The sequence below is a fragment of the Cololabis saira genome, chromosome 17 (assembly GCF_033807715.1).
Source record: "Cololabis saira isolate AMF1-May2022 chromosome 17, fColSai1.1, whole genome shotgun sequence".
NCBI classification, from domain to species: domain Eukaryota; kingdom Metazoa; phylum Chordata; class Actinopteri; order Beloniformes; family Belonidae; genus Cololabis; species Cololabis saira.
The window spans coordinates 26,728,362-26,744,545 of NC_084603.1; the positions used below are offsets into that span (position 1 = coordinate 26,728,362).

General features: G+C 38.6%; 2 protein-coding genes across 2 annotated transcripts in view; one reads left to right on the forward strand and one right to left on the reverse strand.

Moving 5' to 3' along the window:
- arid5b (AT-rich interaction domain 5B) overlaps positions 1–4,376 on the forward strand; it is a 76,378-nt gene extending 72,002 nt beyond the window's left edge. The window contains exon 10 of the mRNA XM_061745920.1: positions 117–4,376. Coding sequence (XP_061601904.1) covers positions 117–2,126 — 2,010 coding nt within the window. The 3' untranslated portion in view covers positions 2,127–4,376. The remainder of the gene's footprint in view (positions 1–116) is intronic.
- Positions 4,377–4,772: 396 nt separating this feature from the next.
- rtkn2 (rhotekin 2) lies at positions 4,773–14,768 on the reverse strand. Its single transcript, XM_061745921.1, has 12 exons — positions 14,618–14,768; positions 12,267–12,466; positions 11,961–12,019; positions 11,757–11,810; positions 11,537–11,654; positions 11,097–11,297; positions 10,525–10,619; positions 9,530–9,636; positions 9,300–9,431; positions 8,780–8,948; positions 8,477–8,584; positions 4,773–8,133 (listed from the first exon to the last, which is right to left on the reverse strand). The coding sequence occupies exons 1-12, from the start codon at positions 14,750–14,752 to the stop codon at positions 7,433–7,435; spliced, it is 2,079 nt and encodes a 692-aa protein (XP_061601905.1). The 5' UTR covers positions 14,753–14,768; the 3' UTR covers positions 4,773–7,432.
- Positions 14,769–16,184: the final 1,416 nt, after the last annotated feature.

Sequence of the window (16,184 nt, forward strand, 5' to 3'; positions counted from 1 at the left end):
TTCGGTTTTTAAAAGGACTTTCTCTTCAAAATGTTTATTTTGAGTCGTTTTTTAAAATAGTTCAATGTCAATATATAGAAGTGCCTTATTTTAACCTGTCATTTTCCTGCACGCAGAACTCGAAGGTGCCAGAAGAAAATCACAAGCTTTCTGCAGCCATAAAGAAGGAGGTGTCTTTACTAGATGAACCAATTGTAATAGAGGAGGAAGAGTTACATCTTGCCCTGAAAAAGGAGGAAGCGTTGGCTGTGGAGCAGCCACCTTCGCTCTGCTCCAAAGAACCAGACTTCAGAGCCCCCCCGGTGGGTCTCCCTCCCAACATAGGGCCTGTTCCCCCAACTGAATGGAAGCAAATCAGCGAGGCCGTCCAAGCAAAACTCCCGGGTGAACAGCAAACTGAAGGGCATTTCATTCCTAAAAATCCTTATCTGCTCCATCGTTGGGACCAGAATAAATCTGCTGGGCATATCGCCCTGCCAGAGTCTTTCTCCAAGGTCAAAGACGCCAATGAAAATCATGGTGGGAGAGTTGGGAAGGTGCTGCCGATGTGTAAACCAACAGATGGACAATGCATGAATTTGAGCACAGATTCCTTCCCTGATAAAGAGGACTATGGAGTCACTAAGAAGGAGGCTGCCCAGGGCCCCGGACAAGCAGCTGCCTACTGCAAAGCCAGCCAGGGGGTCATGTCTCCTTTGGCCAAAAAGAAGCTTCTCTCCCAGGTCTGCGAGTCCAACTCCTTCTCCTTTACTCTCCAGCCTCCACCCCCCACAGTGGCATCTTCTCTGGCCATCATATCAGTGGCTGAACTAGAGAAGGACAAGAGAAAGAGTGAGGAGGAGTTGTTGGGACAGAAACTAGGGTGTTCGTTGGACAGCGTTCCTGAGGTAGCGCCTATATTCAGGCCGTCAGTCATCCAGCACGCCCAGAGCAGCAAGGCTCACCCACAAGCCAGCAGTGGTCAATCAGAGAGGAGCACTTGTGGGGAGCTGTCAGACACGTACAGCTGTCGGACAAGCCTTCACCTTCAGCCTCAAGTCAGTGCGCCATGGCAGCCCTACCTCTCCAGAACCCAAGATGCAGTGGAAAACGGTGGGGAAAAGCTACTGCAAGGCCCAGTTTCTCAGGCCAGGACCTTCACAGGTGACTGCTACTCTTCCCCCCATCTCCACAGTCTGTACCGACAAACTGAAAGTTGCCTGAGCCAAGAGAGGATGGGTGGCTTTTCCAGTGGAGAGCAAAGAGAGCACTACATCAGGGACCGAGAGGGCAGCCAGGGCTTTGTTTGTGGCAGTCTGGAGCAGGAGGGCTTGGCCTACAGATCTCACTACAGTGACAGGACTCAAACACACGGGGAGAGCAGAGAGGCCGACGATGAGCCCAGAGACTTTACTATTTCTAAACCTCTCTCTCAGAGGGTTTCTTCTTTCTCAAAGCCCCCCTTCTGTAGTCTCTCTTATCCCATCATGCACCATGGCTTAGATTCCCATCCTAAAGCATGCCGAGTTCCACCTATGACAATCTCTCCCCCGAAACAGAGCCCGGCAGATTCATCACAGCCATTTCCCAGTCCCAAAGCTTCAGGTGAATCACCCCTCACAAGCCCGATTCGACCCAGTAAGCGGAGCCTTGTGGAGCCTGAGAGCGAGGATGCCCCAGAAAGGAAAGTGCGTGTGGTGACACCAATCCATCCCGCAAGTACAATTCGCCGCAGTGACCCAGAGGAACTGAAACCAGCTGAGCCGGCTCATGCCATTCACCTCAACAATCATCTACCTGACGGTCACGCTACAACCACCTTCCCCCCACCCCATGCTGCGGCCCTCTACGCTGGCATGTACCCGCACGGTGGCCTGGTCACAGCAGGCACCCCCGATGGACTCCAGCAGCATCCAGGTCTACAGTACCTGAAAAGCCAGTCAGCTGTGTCTCCTCTCGTCCCCCCTTTAGCCTTCCACTCCATGATGCTACACCGGCAGCTGCTGGCCTCCAGCCCCAGCCCGCACCACTTCTACAGGCACCCTGGGGGGGCAGCACTGTACGGAGACCTGTTGCACCATCTCTACCCTCTTTCAACCCTCCCGCCTCCTCAGCTGTCGTCGGTACACCCCAGCACAAGACTGTAAGGGAGAGAAAAGCAAATTGTCTTTCTCCTCTGAAACTGTGTCAGCTTCTTTCTGTCTCTCTTGCTCTGGGATTGTGGCTCAGTTGACACAAAACACTGATTATAACTTTGACTAATAACAGGCTGATGAATGCATCAGTCCGTTTGGACAGAAAGTTCCATTTTCTTTCTTCTTTTTTATTTGTTCATGTTATTCCTTTGTTTATATACTTTGCACTGTTCTTTATTTGTATCACCACTTACTGTATCTTTTGTTGTTGTTGTTGCTGAGTCACCATTTGCACAATGTTCAAGCAGTTGTGCTCACAGATCAGTTTGCCACTCTCAGTAGCCATGAGACAAGTCGTTAGACTAGATGTATGAAAAGTTCAAGTGCAACAGAAGCCAATTGTTTACTGAGTCTGAGGGCTAAACTTTTGTTGTTAAAAACACTATAGGTAACATAACAACAAAGAAGAAAAAAAAGATTCTTTATATATACCTAAACATGTGTTCATCATTGCGAACAGTGTTGGACAGCTGTTTAGTGCATTATTACTCTGCAGCCGGTGGTGTTGTATGTGTTTACATGTCCACACGCTGAACTCTGTTGCCTGTTTGTGCCACAGTTAATCCACCTGGACTGCTTGGAATAGACATTAACACTCACTGTGGTGCTGCTTAATATAAATAGTTTCATTATAACATTCAGAGGTGCTGTGTATGACAGATGTACTGTAGACTGTTTTTTTTATTATTATTATTATTATTATTCTGTTCAGGTCTTTTATTCATTATGTAGTTCAGTTCAAATTCAACATAAGCAGCTAGCATTTTCAGGCCACTGACAACCCATGAATGTTTATTTGCTCCGAGATAATGAAAAGCTGGTTTAATTTTTCCTTCCCAAATTGAAAGTAATTTGACCCACAAACCCTTTGTAATGAGTAGACTGTTGAGGGTTGTATTAGTCTGTATGACCGGCATAATGAAGCAGCCGTCTGCTGTGGAATGCTAACCACAAAGACAAAGAAAAAAAGGAAAAGAAATGAAAAGAGAAGAAAATCAGCATTTCATCTTTTTGTTCTTGACTTGAAAAGTTCTTTTCTTTTTTTTTTTTTAATGAATAGACTCTTTTATTCAGCACCCTGAAAAGACTCACTGTATGATTTAATAGGAATGTTGTCACTTAGGATATTACTGCTTTGCAAATATCTGTGCCTTTTGCACTCTTGGATTAGAGTTAGCACTACACTTGTTAAGGTTTAACTTCTTCTTTCTGCTGTCACACTTGTCTCCAATGCAGTGCAGGCACACTCTAGACAAAAGAAAAATAGAAATAATAATTTAAAAAAATAACATCAAACACCGGACTTAAAGGGTAAGGCACAAAATGTTATGTTACAAAATGTAAACAGTTAAACTGTAAACTAATGTTTAGTATTTGTGCTTAAACAAACCAACTATCCCAGCAAAGCCCTTATATAAGAACCAGAAAGATTTATTGACAGATGATATTGATGCGGGGTCTGGTGCCTGTCGTCTGCAGGGCATGTGTGCTCTATATGTTTTGTAGCAGTGATGAAAAGGTACCAGACTCCATAAAGTATGCCTACTGTGCTCCTTCGCCTGAGGTGGAAACGCAACACCTGGGCTGGCTTTTTACAACCACTATAATTGCAATCCAGGATAGTTGAAATACACAGCGAACATGTCTGGTGTTCCAAAAGAATAAAAAGAAATGAAAAAGCTGTAAACATGAAAATAAAAGTTTTCCTGAGTACTTACAGACCTTTATTTCTGTTTAAGTACTGTACATTATGTAGGTAAAACTGGCATTTAGTGCTGGTTCGTGTACAGAAACATTCATACGGGATCAAATCATAGCAACCCTTCTCTCTCTCTCGTCTTATTTTCTATGTAAATACCATTGTAGATAGTACTGCGTGATTGTTATCATATAAACTGTTATAATCTGTAAATATTTAAAAAAATTGAAAAGAAAAAAACAACAGTATAAAAGATGGTTACACAATCTGTGTCCTTATTTGCTCCGTTTCATGTTAGGCTCAGAAAAAACACTATGATTTCAAAATAAGGAAACTCTTTTTGTTTCACTTTTTCCATGTTGTTTCCATTAATATGCATCCTGAAAGTGTTTTTGATACTGTAGCCATCTGTTTACCAATCACCCAGCTGGCGAGCAAAATAAAAAGACAAATAAAGACATTTTGTATGATATGACCTCCTGTATATTTAATTAAAATATTTTACTATCTATACATGTTTCCTCAGTGGTGTTTTCAAACTGCAATATTTAAATCCAGTGTGCTAATTTCAGTGTAATTGACTTTTTTCTTCCTTGAGTAAATGCAGTGTGAATGGACTTTTATTACTGTAATACCATTATCTGGCTATGAGATTCCATCCACCTTAATCTTCACAACAGGCCACGTCTGGGCTCAAAGCCAGAGAAACCTCTCTAGTATCTGCTGCAGAGGAGAAATATGCCAGTTCATGTATCTCTCCAGGATGTGAACTGAGCTGCAATAAAAGCTATGCTTTGACTTATTGCCATCCCCTGGTAAACCTTTAACATGAAAAATATTCAGCAATTCTTCCAAGCTCAGCAAAAATAAAACAGCCTCACCAGGGCAGAATGTGGTTGTTGTTTTTTATTGCAGATCAGCAATATTTAAAAATATAGAAATATAAAAAAAATACAGCTGAGTTCCAAGACAATAGACAAAGAAGAAATTGCACTTTCTGAGAAATAATAATCACAGTATTATTTTTTTATTATCATACATATCATCATTACCTTTTTAATACACACTGGTAAACAGAAATAATGTTGCACCAGCACGAGGTTAAGATATTGCTAATTACTGGTATATTGACACTTTCCCAATAAATGACAAATTACTACGACACATTAAGATGAAATCTCAGCAAAGCATACATTTTTGTGCATATAAAAATTACAAATTCCTACTGGTATTGCAGTCTTAAAAAAATACAATTAACACAACTTTAATGTATTCAATAAAAGGCTGCACATTTTTACTTATAAGATCACCCACTCTTGATATGGGCCACTTTCCTATGTGCATTTGTTACATATCACAGATTAGAGTTAGCAGAGCTACATGCTTAATTGTTTAAAGCAATTCAGAAATGTTTCTCTCATACAAGTAGTATCTGCTCCGGTTACATGTAAAAGGTAAGTGATTTCTGGATAATGTCACATCTGTTGATATTCAAGCTAAAACCGAGCACTTTTTCCATCCCTCTCAATCCTGCTCCCCAAGAGGACATATTCAACAATATTTCTGGGCTAGAATTTGCTTTCCCTGCCTTTAAGCTGACAATTGTAACTGAAAATGGCTGAAATGCTCACAAGGATGTAGGAAGTGCAACACAATTAATACATCATTCAGCACTTCATTGCCTTTAAGAAACTGGAAATGGCAGCCTCAAACCCTCTGCTGATTTTCCCAAGTGCATGCAGAAGAAAATCAAAGTAATTAATGTTATCAATGATACACAGCAAGAAAAACAAACATCTGGCACAGTGCTAATTTTCAGTTGCAACCCCTTTTGCACATTTTTTTCTCTCCCTTTCTGCCTTTCATGGCTTAAACTAAATCCCCCTGTAATCCACCTCCTCACAAATCTACATCTCTCGCCCTATATTCAACTGTATTTGGAGGGTGGAATGAGAAAAGTGGTTACTGTAGCTTTCACCATATTGCTTCATCTGGGAAGGCAATTTCAGAAAAAGCAGTGAAACCTTATGTTTTGCAGACTATGAGTAACTATGCCGACCATTCTTCAACACAATATCATTAAGTGGCTGGAATGTTTAATGGTTGGCAGTATTGAGTCTGTTCAAAACACATACACAAGGGCGTTCATTATTTAAACCACTCAAAAGAACCATTCAATTATATTCACAGGATTTATTGGCTGCAGTGTTAAAATTATGTTAGGCATATTGTGTGGCCACTAGAAAACCAAGGTCACCCTATTATTAAGACCTCTGGGGGAATTGAGAAGTCACGTTAGCATTCACAATAGCTCCTAAAAGCATGTTCCTTTTAAAATTAGTCAAAGTGGCCATAAAGTCGTCACAGTAAGTCGATTATGTCAATAGTTTCAAAAGGAATGAGTCCAATTTGGCATTGAGGATCAATTCCAATACGAACGCTTTTTCAATAGCTCTTTCAGTTCATGTTTCACCAGCTGCACAAAAAAAAAAAAAAAGGTCTTTAGATTTTAGATGGATAAAGGATGGTGGTGCTCAAGCCAGAATAAAGCTTTCAATTCATTTATGAGTTAGCTGCACATGAAAAACTGCACCAAGATGAATCAGAACAGTTTATATTGTGGTATGAGCAGTCAGCAGGAATCTGGGTTGCTGTGAAGATTGTGAGAATCCCTTTTTTTTTTAATGACTACTTATGTACCCACACAATGGACTATGAACAGTTGTTTGACATAATGAAAACATGTTTTCGTGCTGTGCTGTTGAGAGATGTATGAGGGGATTTGTGCACTCAACATGAAGTTGGAGCTGGGAAAAAAACGTCCACGAGAATAGGAAACACAGGTCTGGCTCCCTTGAAATGTAAAAGAAAAAGAAAATACACAGATCAGCACCTTCAACATCTAATTAACTTTTTCCTTTTTAAATAGCGTCTAAAAACAACTACTTACAGTTTAATGACACAGTCTACACTGATATAGTGACTATTTGGAGTGCTGTTGTGACGACAGGATGTCAAACCGTTCCCTGGGAATCATTAGTTATGACCTCTGGATCTGCATCTAAATTTAATGGGCACTTCCTTTTCCCAAGCTCCACCTGTCTTTACGATTCATGAAATTTTGAATAGTAGTTTCCCTGTACTGACAACTGAAATGAAATAGAGGTAAAGAGCTTTTAAATGTGCAGCTATGCAGATTTTTGAAACCATTATATGGATGTAGAACAGTCATTTTCTTCCATTTAAAACCATTACCCTAATCCAAGCAAACTAACTCCAGTTTTATAGCTAGTGTTGATGTATGAGCGGTATTAACATTTTACATTCAACTCCAAGCAAGAATAATTTTCCAAAATGGCAAAATGCTCCATAATTGACGGAAGAACCAGGCTTAAATATCAGAGATGATGAGCATTAGTTATCATAGCTCAGGTGCATACATTTTCATATATTATGTAATTTTAATCAATGTTATTCACTTAGTTGGAAAGTTCTGTTTTTTTTAAGTTAGTGGTAAGGAATAGCTGAATAGCCTGATGCACTATGATAAGGGTTGAAGTTATAATCCCTTGAGGTTCATTCTCTCTCTAAAAGACTTCCTCAGTTTGCTACGTGGAGCAGGAACAGGACAAGGACCATTACTGGCCCTGACAAAACCATGATCAGCTGTGGCCTCAGGGGTCTGGGTGTGGTGGTTCTGGTAATCCAGTGGCTGGAACGGAGGCTGAGCCTGTGGCTGGACATCCAGGATGCCCAGTGGAGCATTTCTTCGGCTGGAGGCTGCAGCACCTCCAGCATTGTTTCGCTGGAGTTGCTGGATGATGGCAGAAAACTTGGCATCCAGAGATGGTCTGCCTGTTTTGGACCTTGTAGCTGGACGTGAACTGCAAGCACCAGTGTTCTCCTTCTCCTGGTATGAGGGTGGAGCGTGATGAACAGAAGCTGGAAGGGGCGGTCTGGCTGGGCGAGTAGGAGGAGCGTGTGGCTTTTTATCAGATGGAGGCGGTGGAGCCCGTCGTTTCTTGTTGCTGACGGGTGTTGAGCTGGCGTTGCCATTGGGGCTTGAACACGGAGTGGAGGTTTTGCTCTGGGACTGAACACTCTTGTCCACTACCATGGAATGGGACCCATCAAACAGACTGGACCAATTAGGCGCTTCCTTCTTGTCTTGATGGCCAAGAAGGAAGCGCCCTTCTGTCTCTTCAATTTTGCTGTGAATGATATCAGTAATGCTCTCAAACCTGGGAGGTGAATTTATACCTGCAAAAAAATATAGAAAAACATTGAAATGAAGATAAATAGATGAAGCATAAATTAAATGTGATTCTTTTAGATGTTTGACGTACTTTAAACTACTAACAAAAATAATAACTCAAATAGACACAAACGCATATGTTCCAGTTTTCCAATTTGCATGTAAAAGGATTCATTTTGCACGCATCACCACTGGGATGAAAATTATTATGCATAGTCAATTTGTGGGCACTTGCACCAGACAGCATCTTCTTAATATGAATACAAATCCTGTGAAACTTTCAACATCACAGAATTACAAAGTTTCATCTAACTCGCTTCAACCACTAATTCCAATTCCTCTACTCACTGAGGTCGTTGTAAACAGAGTCAGCCTGCTTGGAGAGGAAGAGGGATGGTTTCCGTGGTGACACGACCTCAATCTTCATTACCCGGACACAGCAGTGCTGCCACTGGCCTAGTTGTAAACAAGGATAAACATGAAACATTTAAAAAAATAAATAAAAAAAGGTCATATTTGGGGGGGTTTCCCTAAGAGGATTTTTAGCTAAATTTATCTGCACTCACCTTTCTGATCCCGACTGATACACTTCTCTGTATACAATCATTAACACACCGAGAAGCATAGATGATCACACAAAAACACACTCACTCTGATCATAGAGGTGCTGATGGAGGGCATCTAGCCAGTCCTCCAGCTCGTCTCTGATTTCTGTGGTGAAGACGATGGTCTCAGATCCCTCTGGTGAAGGGTTGACGATGGACAAACTCCTGGATTTGTAGCCTGCAGAGTCTTTCTCCATCACACGGATCTGAGTTTCCTTCAGAAAAAAAAAAAAAAAACAAGTAACTCGAGTAAATTTGACATTATACAAGTTAGAACTTTAAATGTGATACACACTAAAAAGCACACTGCTGATATTGCAAGAAAAAGAAATGGTAAAGATGCAAGCAGGGTCTCAGTGAATTAAAGTGGAATTTTGCTGATATTAAGTAAAAGGCTGAACTGAGTTTTAAATCAACAATAATCAAGCTGCTGCTGTTTTTTTTTTTTATCTGCTTAAAATTCTTCTATCCAGGCACTGCAATAACAATCCTCAAGCCATAATAGAGGCAAGGATTGTCACATTTTTCTGCATTCATATCAATATGTGTAATTTATATACCTTTACCTTATTAATGGGCACATTGAGTGTTGGCTGTACTTTAGCATCAATTTCTTCTGGAGTGAAATAACAAGACAAAAAGCCACCACTCAGCACACAGTAAAGACTGCAGCAACGGCTGATCCCCTCCACACTTTGCTGAAACGCACCAAAATAAAAAAAATAGTGTAAGTATAAAATTAAATCCAATAAGAAGCAATGAAGCTCATGACGAGAGCAGTTCACACAGAACGCACCTTCTGACTCAAGTAGCCAGCCATCATGCTCCGTGTCATACAAAAAGGCTGCGCCACTAACTTGCAGCAGAGGTTGCCATACAGTGGAAGCCAGGACGAACACTCAGCTGTAAGGATAGAGATCAGCACAGGGAATGAAAAGCCAAAATACACAAGAAGTTTTAAATCATTTATCTTAATTAAATCATGTACGCTCTCATTCTCAAAACAGAATCATTAAGACTAATTCCATTCTTGACCTACATACATACACATATGTACACAGCAAGTATAACTTAAAAGGAACAGAGATTTTTATAAAACCAAGATGCAGGACAAAATTGATGGAACGTTGTGTTTCTGTGAAAGGAATCAATTTATGGAACAATCTGAACAAAGAAAACAAAGAATCCAAATCAAACATTACATTCAAAAGAACAATTAAAACCTGTATGTTAAGGAAATATAACGAAAAATGTTGAGTTTGATTGACATACCCGTAGGCGGTGGTAATTTTATTTAATGTTATTTTAATTTTATTTTAGTTGTTTTTATTCACTTAATTTTTTTTTTGTTTTTTTTAATTATTATTAATTTATGTTATTTGTGAAAGGGGCAGATCAGATAAGATTCTTCTTCTTTCTGCTCCCTTTTCATTCATAAGTTAGGAACATTTGTATTTGTGTTTGTATTAAATTGTTTTGTTATTTTGAATGAAATAAAGAATAAAATGAATGAAAATGAACATATATACCTGTACATGCATATACACACACACACACACACATGTAAATACACTGAGCAAAAAAAATCTTATTTTATCCTTTTAAATTACTCAAGCAAAAGGAAGACCAGTAATCCAAGCTTAATTATGTGCTATTTTGTTTAATTTTAGGTTTCAATTCTACTCGTGTAAAAATATTTTATCATTACTGTGGCAGCGAGTCAATTCATGAGCTGAAAGAATAATCCCTTTATAAGCTTAGATATTACATTTCTGTGCCTCTGTGTCTTACCGCCTTGGAGGACGATGAGGGAGTGCGACTGGAAGCTGCCCTCAGCCTCAGGCAGGCCCAGCCTGGTCCAGGCCAGCAGGCTGTATTTGGCTCCACTGGTATTGACAGACAGACACATACAGATTTTAGCAGGCTTCAACTTTACCACACCAACTTATTTTCTTAAAAATATATACTAAACTCTACTCCTCTAACCCTATAATGAGCTCATAACCCAAGTTTCTTCTTTGGAAATTATCTTCTTCTTTTAAAGGCCAAATGATCCCAGTGAACATGTGGTACGTATCACTTACAGATGTTCAGCTGAGAGTCTAACTTTATGCTCTAAATAGCTTTAAGTATGCTTTTCCTCTCGGACCAAAATAATTTTCATGTGGGAACATTACAAGTACAATCTTTTGGCTGTATTCATTGGCAAAAAAAGAAAAAAAAAAGTCCTTGAAAATCTAAAGTCTAAACATAAGAAATATTCAGCACTACAAATATTATTTAAATACATTTCCCAGCTGCAAAAGTTCTTAGCACAATGTCAAGATTCTAAGCAGGATTTGAGAAGATAATACAAAACATACGAAGGTACTGGGTTGTTCTGCAGGAAGGTGTCAGCGTCTGGAGTGTCCAGCAGAGAGCAGACCTTCTTTCCAGAAGTCTTTCCAAAGGAGGTACGGAGCCTCTTTGCCAATTTCTTTGGTGTTTTTGCCAAAGTGAGCTCTTCCTCCAGGGCACAGCTCCACAGCTCCACCCTCAGTTCAAACTGGGGAACTATATCTTTACTGAGGGCAAGAATTTTAATTCATACCACAAACATGTTATTAACTTTAAGCATGTTGGACAAATATTCACCAAAAGAAAAAAAAAAAAAAAAGATCAAGAAATCACTTCCCAACCCAATGATCAGTAGCCCTGTGCATGGGTGCATGTCAATGTTCACAGGGAAAATAGTATTTTTTCTGAGTCCAATTCTGCACATTAAAAATTAAAAAAAAAAAAAAATATATATATATATACTTACAATATGGTGACACCGTCAAAGCAGATGTCAGTGACGGATCTATCCACCATAACCATCTCGGTGTCAAACACCTCTGAGCCTATCTGTATCAGACAGAACATCGCCACCTGACGAGAGCCTACCAAACAAAGGAATAATTTAATCAAGAATCTCGAAATTATCATGAGACAAAGCTCAATAGATGGCCCAAATGTTAGCAGCAAAAACAAGGCAAACATACTTCCTCTGTTATTAAAGTAATCTGAATCCCTCCACATCAAAGGAAAGCGCAGGCCTACGTTAGAGGAAGAAAAGATCATTTACACAAGAGGACTTTAAGACATCCACATAATTTTTTTCTTGATATGCATCAGTTTATATTACTCATTTTACTAGTTCCTGGTCCGACAGTGTATGATTTTAAACATAAGCTGAACAATCTTACCAGACATTGCAATGGTCCCATGACAGGGCAAACGGCCATCTAGAGCAGGATCTGCAAGTCTTTAACAGAATGTTTATCATTACAACTTATCATAGCACACATCACTTTATTTGAGACAAAGCAAAAGAACTATAATTATTGATCCCAAAATAAATAGGAAAATAATTTCCCTAAGGTGTCACATCTTTATCAAAGCTGAGATATGGACGAGCATTTTCGATCTCTATATTACAATATATGAAAGAGGCTGTTCCATTATATTTAACTCACCAACAAAAAAAAACATTAACGCGATAAACCCTTTACCTTCTGACACCACCCATCATGTCGTCATCCGTTTTTTCCCTCTGCAGCTGTGCAAGATAAGCCTTGATCCTGGCATTGGAAGTGAGGAGGTTCTTGGAAGCGCTGAGAATCTGTTCTCTCTTACTGCAGGCGAGCAGCAGCTTATAGGCTCCCTCTCGCATTCGGATCTCAAAATCCAGCTTCTCCTGTATGTTAGCGTTCTTCATAGACAGAACAAACACATTAAATTTGTCAATGCCTGAATCAATCAGTTTTCAAAACATAATGATGCAGCTTAAGTTTTTAAAACAATAAGCTATAACACAGGCCAACTAAATGGGTATGGTGACTCACTTAAGTAAAGTTGCTCTTGTATGCTTTTTTTTTTTTCCACACATGGTTTGGTTTTGTGCCTCAATCGTTTTATTGAATAAACAAAAGTTTGACAAGGCAAAAAGGCAAAGTTTTTCTAGGAAAAATAGGTACTTTTAAAGATAACTTTAAGTAGTATTATATTTTATGTGATCTTTCCCCTCAAAGTTATTTCTCTCTGGAACATTGATCAATAAATGAAGGCTGTTTCTGAAGTGCTCATACCATAATGGATCAAAACTCAAAGAACATTGGTTTCCACAAACCGCACATCCCTTTTTACAATATTATACAACAATGAAAATCAAGTCTGAAATAAGAGACCTGGGAGGACAACATAAATTTGATTTCTATTGATCCAAATAGCAAATAAATGTTATTTTTGCTCTAAAAGAATCGCATCTGTATTGAGACAGAACCTCAAAAATAATCAACAGCGTACGTGAGACTCCGACTAAACCGCTTAGGAGTTCAACTTAAGAGATAATTCAATGTGCTGCAAATGTGTAGATGATCGAGGTTCTGGTGGGAAATGTGCCAAAGTTCTGGCTTCATTACATGCTGCTCATGAAATCAAAACACCATCAATGACCACAAACAATTTAAGAAGAAAAAAATCATTGATCAGTCAAAAATAAAATAAAATAAAATAAAATAGAGGCAGAAAGAACCCAATATCTTCTTTCACTTGAGAGCAACTTTTTGTGGGGAAGTGATGCATGCAGGTGAGGTGGTATCATAATGAAAACAATAAGAGATTGTGAACAGTTTTAATGAAGAAGATGCAGTATGGTAATACTGTATATAGCATGCATGGCAAGATAAAAACACAAGTAAACATCTATGCAAATAAGAAGAGAGAGAGAGAATGGAGCATGATGATTTGTGAAATATGACAATATAACCTTATTTGTACTTATATGTTTTCAGCAACTTGTGATTTTTATCATTTTACCTTCTTTTCTCATAATTTTATTTCATTTTATTTGTTATTTACTGTTGAATTGTGTCTTGCCGCTTTTAATGTTGATGTAAAGCACTTTGAATTACCTTGTGTTGAATTGTGCTATACAGGACTGTCTCAGAAAATTTGAATATTGTGATAAAGTTCTTTATGTTCTGTAATGCATTTTAAAAAAAAATGTCATAAATTCTGGATTCATTACAAATCAACTGAAATATTGCAAGCATTTTATTATTTTAATATTGCTGATTATGGTTTACATTTTAAGATTAAGATTCCCAGAATATTCTAATTTTTTGAGATAGGATATTTGAGTTTTCTTAAGCTGTATGCCATGATCAGCAATATTAAAATAATAAAAGGTTTGCAATATTTCAGTTGATTTGTAATGAATCCAGAATGTATGACATTTTTGCATTACAGAAAATAAAGGACTTTATCACAATATTCTAATTTTCTGAGACAGTCCTGTATAAATAAACTTGCCTTGCCTTATTTCATCCAAAATACAATTTTTCAAGTTTGCATTAATATTGTGTGGTCCAGATGAATGAAGAGTTATTAATTACTGCTCAGAGATTAACACACAATGTCATCAATCTCCATATCATAAATCTGCACCTGCAGCCTCCTACAGAAATGTATGAACAGATTCATATCCCCTAGTATCTGCTGGCTGTCATTCAGAAGATTTGGGCATCGTTTCACGGTTTTTGTCTGAAATACCAGGAGTCTGGTCGTTTTCAGAGCCAACAGGAGAAGCTGTTTTACTGTTTTACTGCAACAAAGCAGCACACGGACTCTCTCTCGGATAACTACTGTTGATCCAGGAATATAAAAGCCAGCGTGAGGATGAAAAACCTCAAAATTAGGCAAGAAAACCCGAGTGACCCGAGCACATGTTAATTCAGCTATTAAAGCAGAAAGTAGGCAGATATTCGCTTGTTTGCTGCACTTTGCACCCCTGCGGCGTTAATGACCTGTCACTGCGGCTCAGTGTTTACGCCAACACCGCACTCTGTCTCTATAAACATACCTCTGTTTGCTGAAATAAGGCACTCTGTCGTATTTTCTCCCGTTTAATCTCCATAGCCACTGCAGAGCCGGGCGATAACACTGGCCCGGAGCCGCCGTGTCGGTGTGGAGTTTGAAAATCCCGCTGCTCGTCCATCACGCTGCACTACAGCCGTTGAGCTGCTGCTGCTGCTCCAGTCAAGTGGGATTTATGGTTCCGCGTTACACCAACGCAGAGCCTATTGCTTAGGGTACGCGGCGACGGGCGCCGTACGCCGTACCCTACGGCGTAGGCTCTGCGTCGATTTAACGCGGAACCATAATTCAGGTGTAACCGACGCCCCTCCAACGGTCGGGGGAGGCTCGATTTGAGATACCGCACCTACCGGAAAAACAATAACATTGCTTGAAAAGCAATTAGACAAAATTAGAATGTGGAAAGCTTGTTTTATTTAAAGAGCATTTGTAATACTTCAAGCAAAACAGTGATTCATTGTATAACCTTTATAGCACTTAGACTGTGTTACTAATAATTTCAATTTCCCCCATACATTTCACTATCAAATATGAACAAACACAAACTGTTCAGATGGATTTGAATTATATTATTGTATATTTATTAATATAATAATATTACTGAATATATAGTAAAATAAAAGAGGTAAAACAAAAGAAGAGAAATAGTCAAAAGAAGCACCGCCTTCCCGGCGGCTACTGCACAGGAAATCCAGTAGCGTTACGCCAAAAGGAAAGCGTCATTACGTCATATGGAGGACAAAAACAGGAATGAGAGTTTGAATGTTGAACTTTTATTGTATTTTTTATATATATTTTAATAGCTGAGCATATCCACTGTTTTTGTTTTTCCTTTCTTTTTTAATAAAGTTATAAAAAAGAGTTCGAATGTTTTATAAAAGTTATTCCTAGTGATATCATTGAAATAATGAAATGTCACTTTGAAAAACAATAAGTAAAACTAGATCCCACCCTTTTTGTGCATGATCTATATCGAAAGTTCCAATGTACTAACAAACACATTAGAAATTACTTTAACAGCAAAAGGAAAATTTATTTTGGGCCAAAGATATACTATTTTATTAATAAATCCAAAACAAAAATTTCTAAAAAAAGGTTTTCATTTTGTCATTCTGACAGGGAAATACCACAGCCATAAGGTTAAATTCGCTAAATCTCGCCCAAGATTAAGAATTATTTTTTATCCATTTAAATGATAGATAACAAGACTGCTAGAAACTGTTAAGAGACTTCTGACCTTATTACCACACCTATATTTACTTTATTTATTTCCTGGGGTTTATTTGATTTGATTTTTTTTTATAAAAATGTACTTTTTTCACAACATACATGCCTCATAACATAAGGAAATAGTGTTGAAATTTGCACAGGCCTGCCTATTGAATATGCTTCTCGTGATCAATGTTTAATATGTCATTGTAATTTGATTGTGTATTTCATTTAAAAAAGGGAGTTTGAATGTAAATATGTTTTTTTTTATTTGACATAGATAGATAGATAGATAGATAGATAGATAGATAGATAGATAGATAGATAGATAGATAGATAGATAG

What these genes read in the sequence shown, in the direction of transcription:
- rtkn2 (XM_061745921.1), bottom strand. Translation starts at nt 14,752, where the DNA reads ATGGACGAGCAGCGGGATTTTCAAACTCCACACCGACACGGCGGCTCC. An exon ending in TTACTTTAATAACAGAGGAA is followed by an intron (nt 11,655 to 11,756) that starts GTATGTTTGCCT and finishes TTTGTTTGGTAG; the next exon opens with GCTCTCGTCAGGTGGCGATG. An exon ending in CTCTGTTTACAACGACCTCA is followed by an intron (nt 8,134 to 8,476) that starts GTGAGTAGAGGA and finishes ATTTTTTTGCAG; the next exon opens with GTATAAATTCACCTCCCAGG.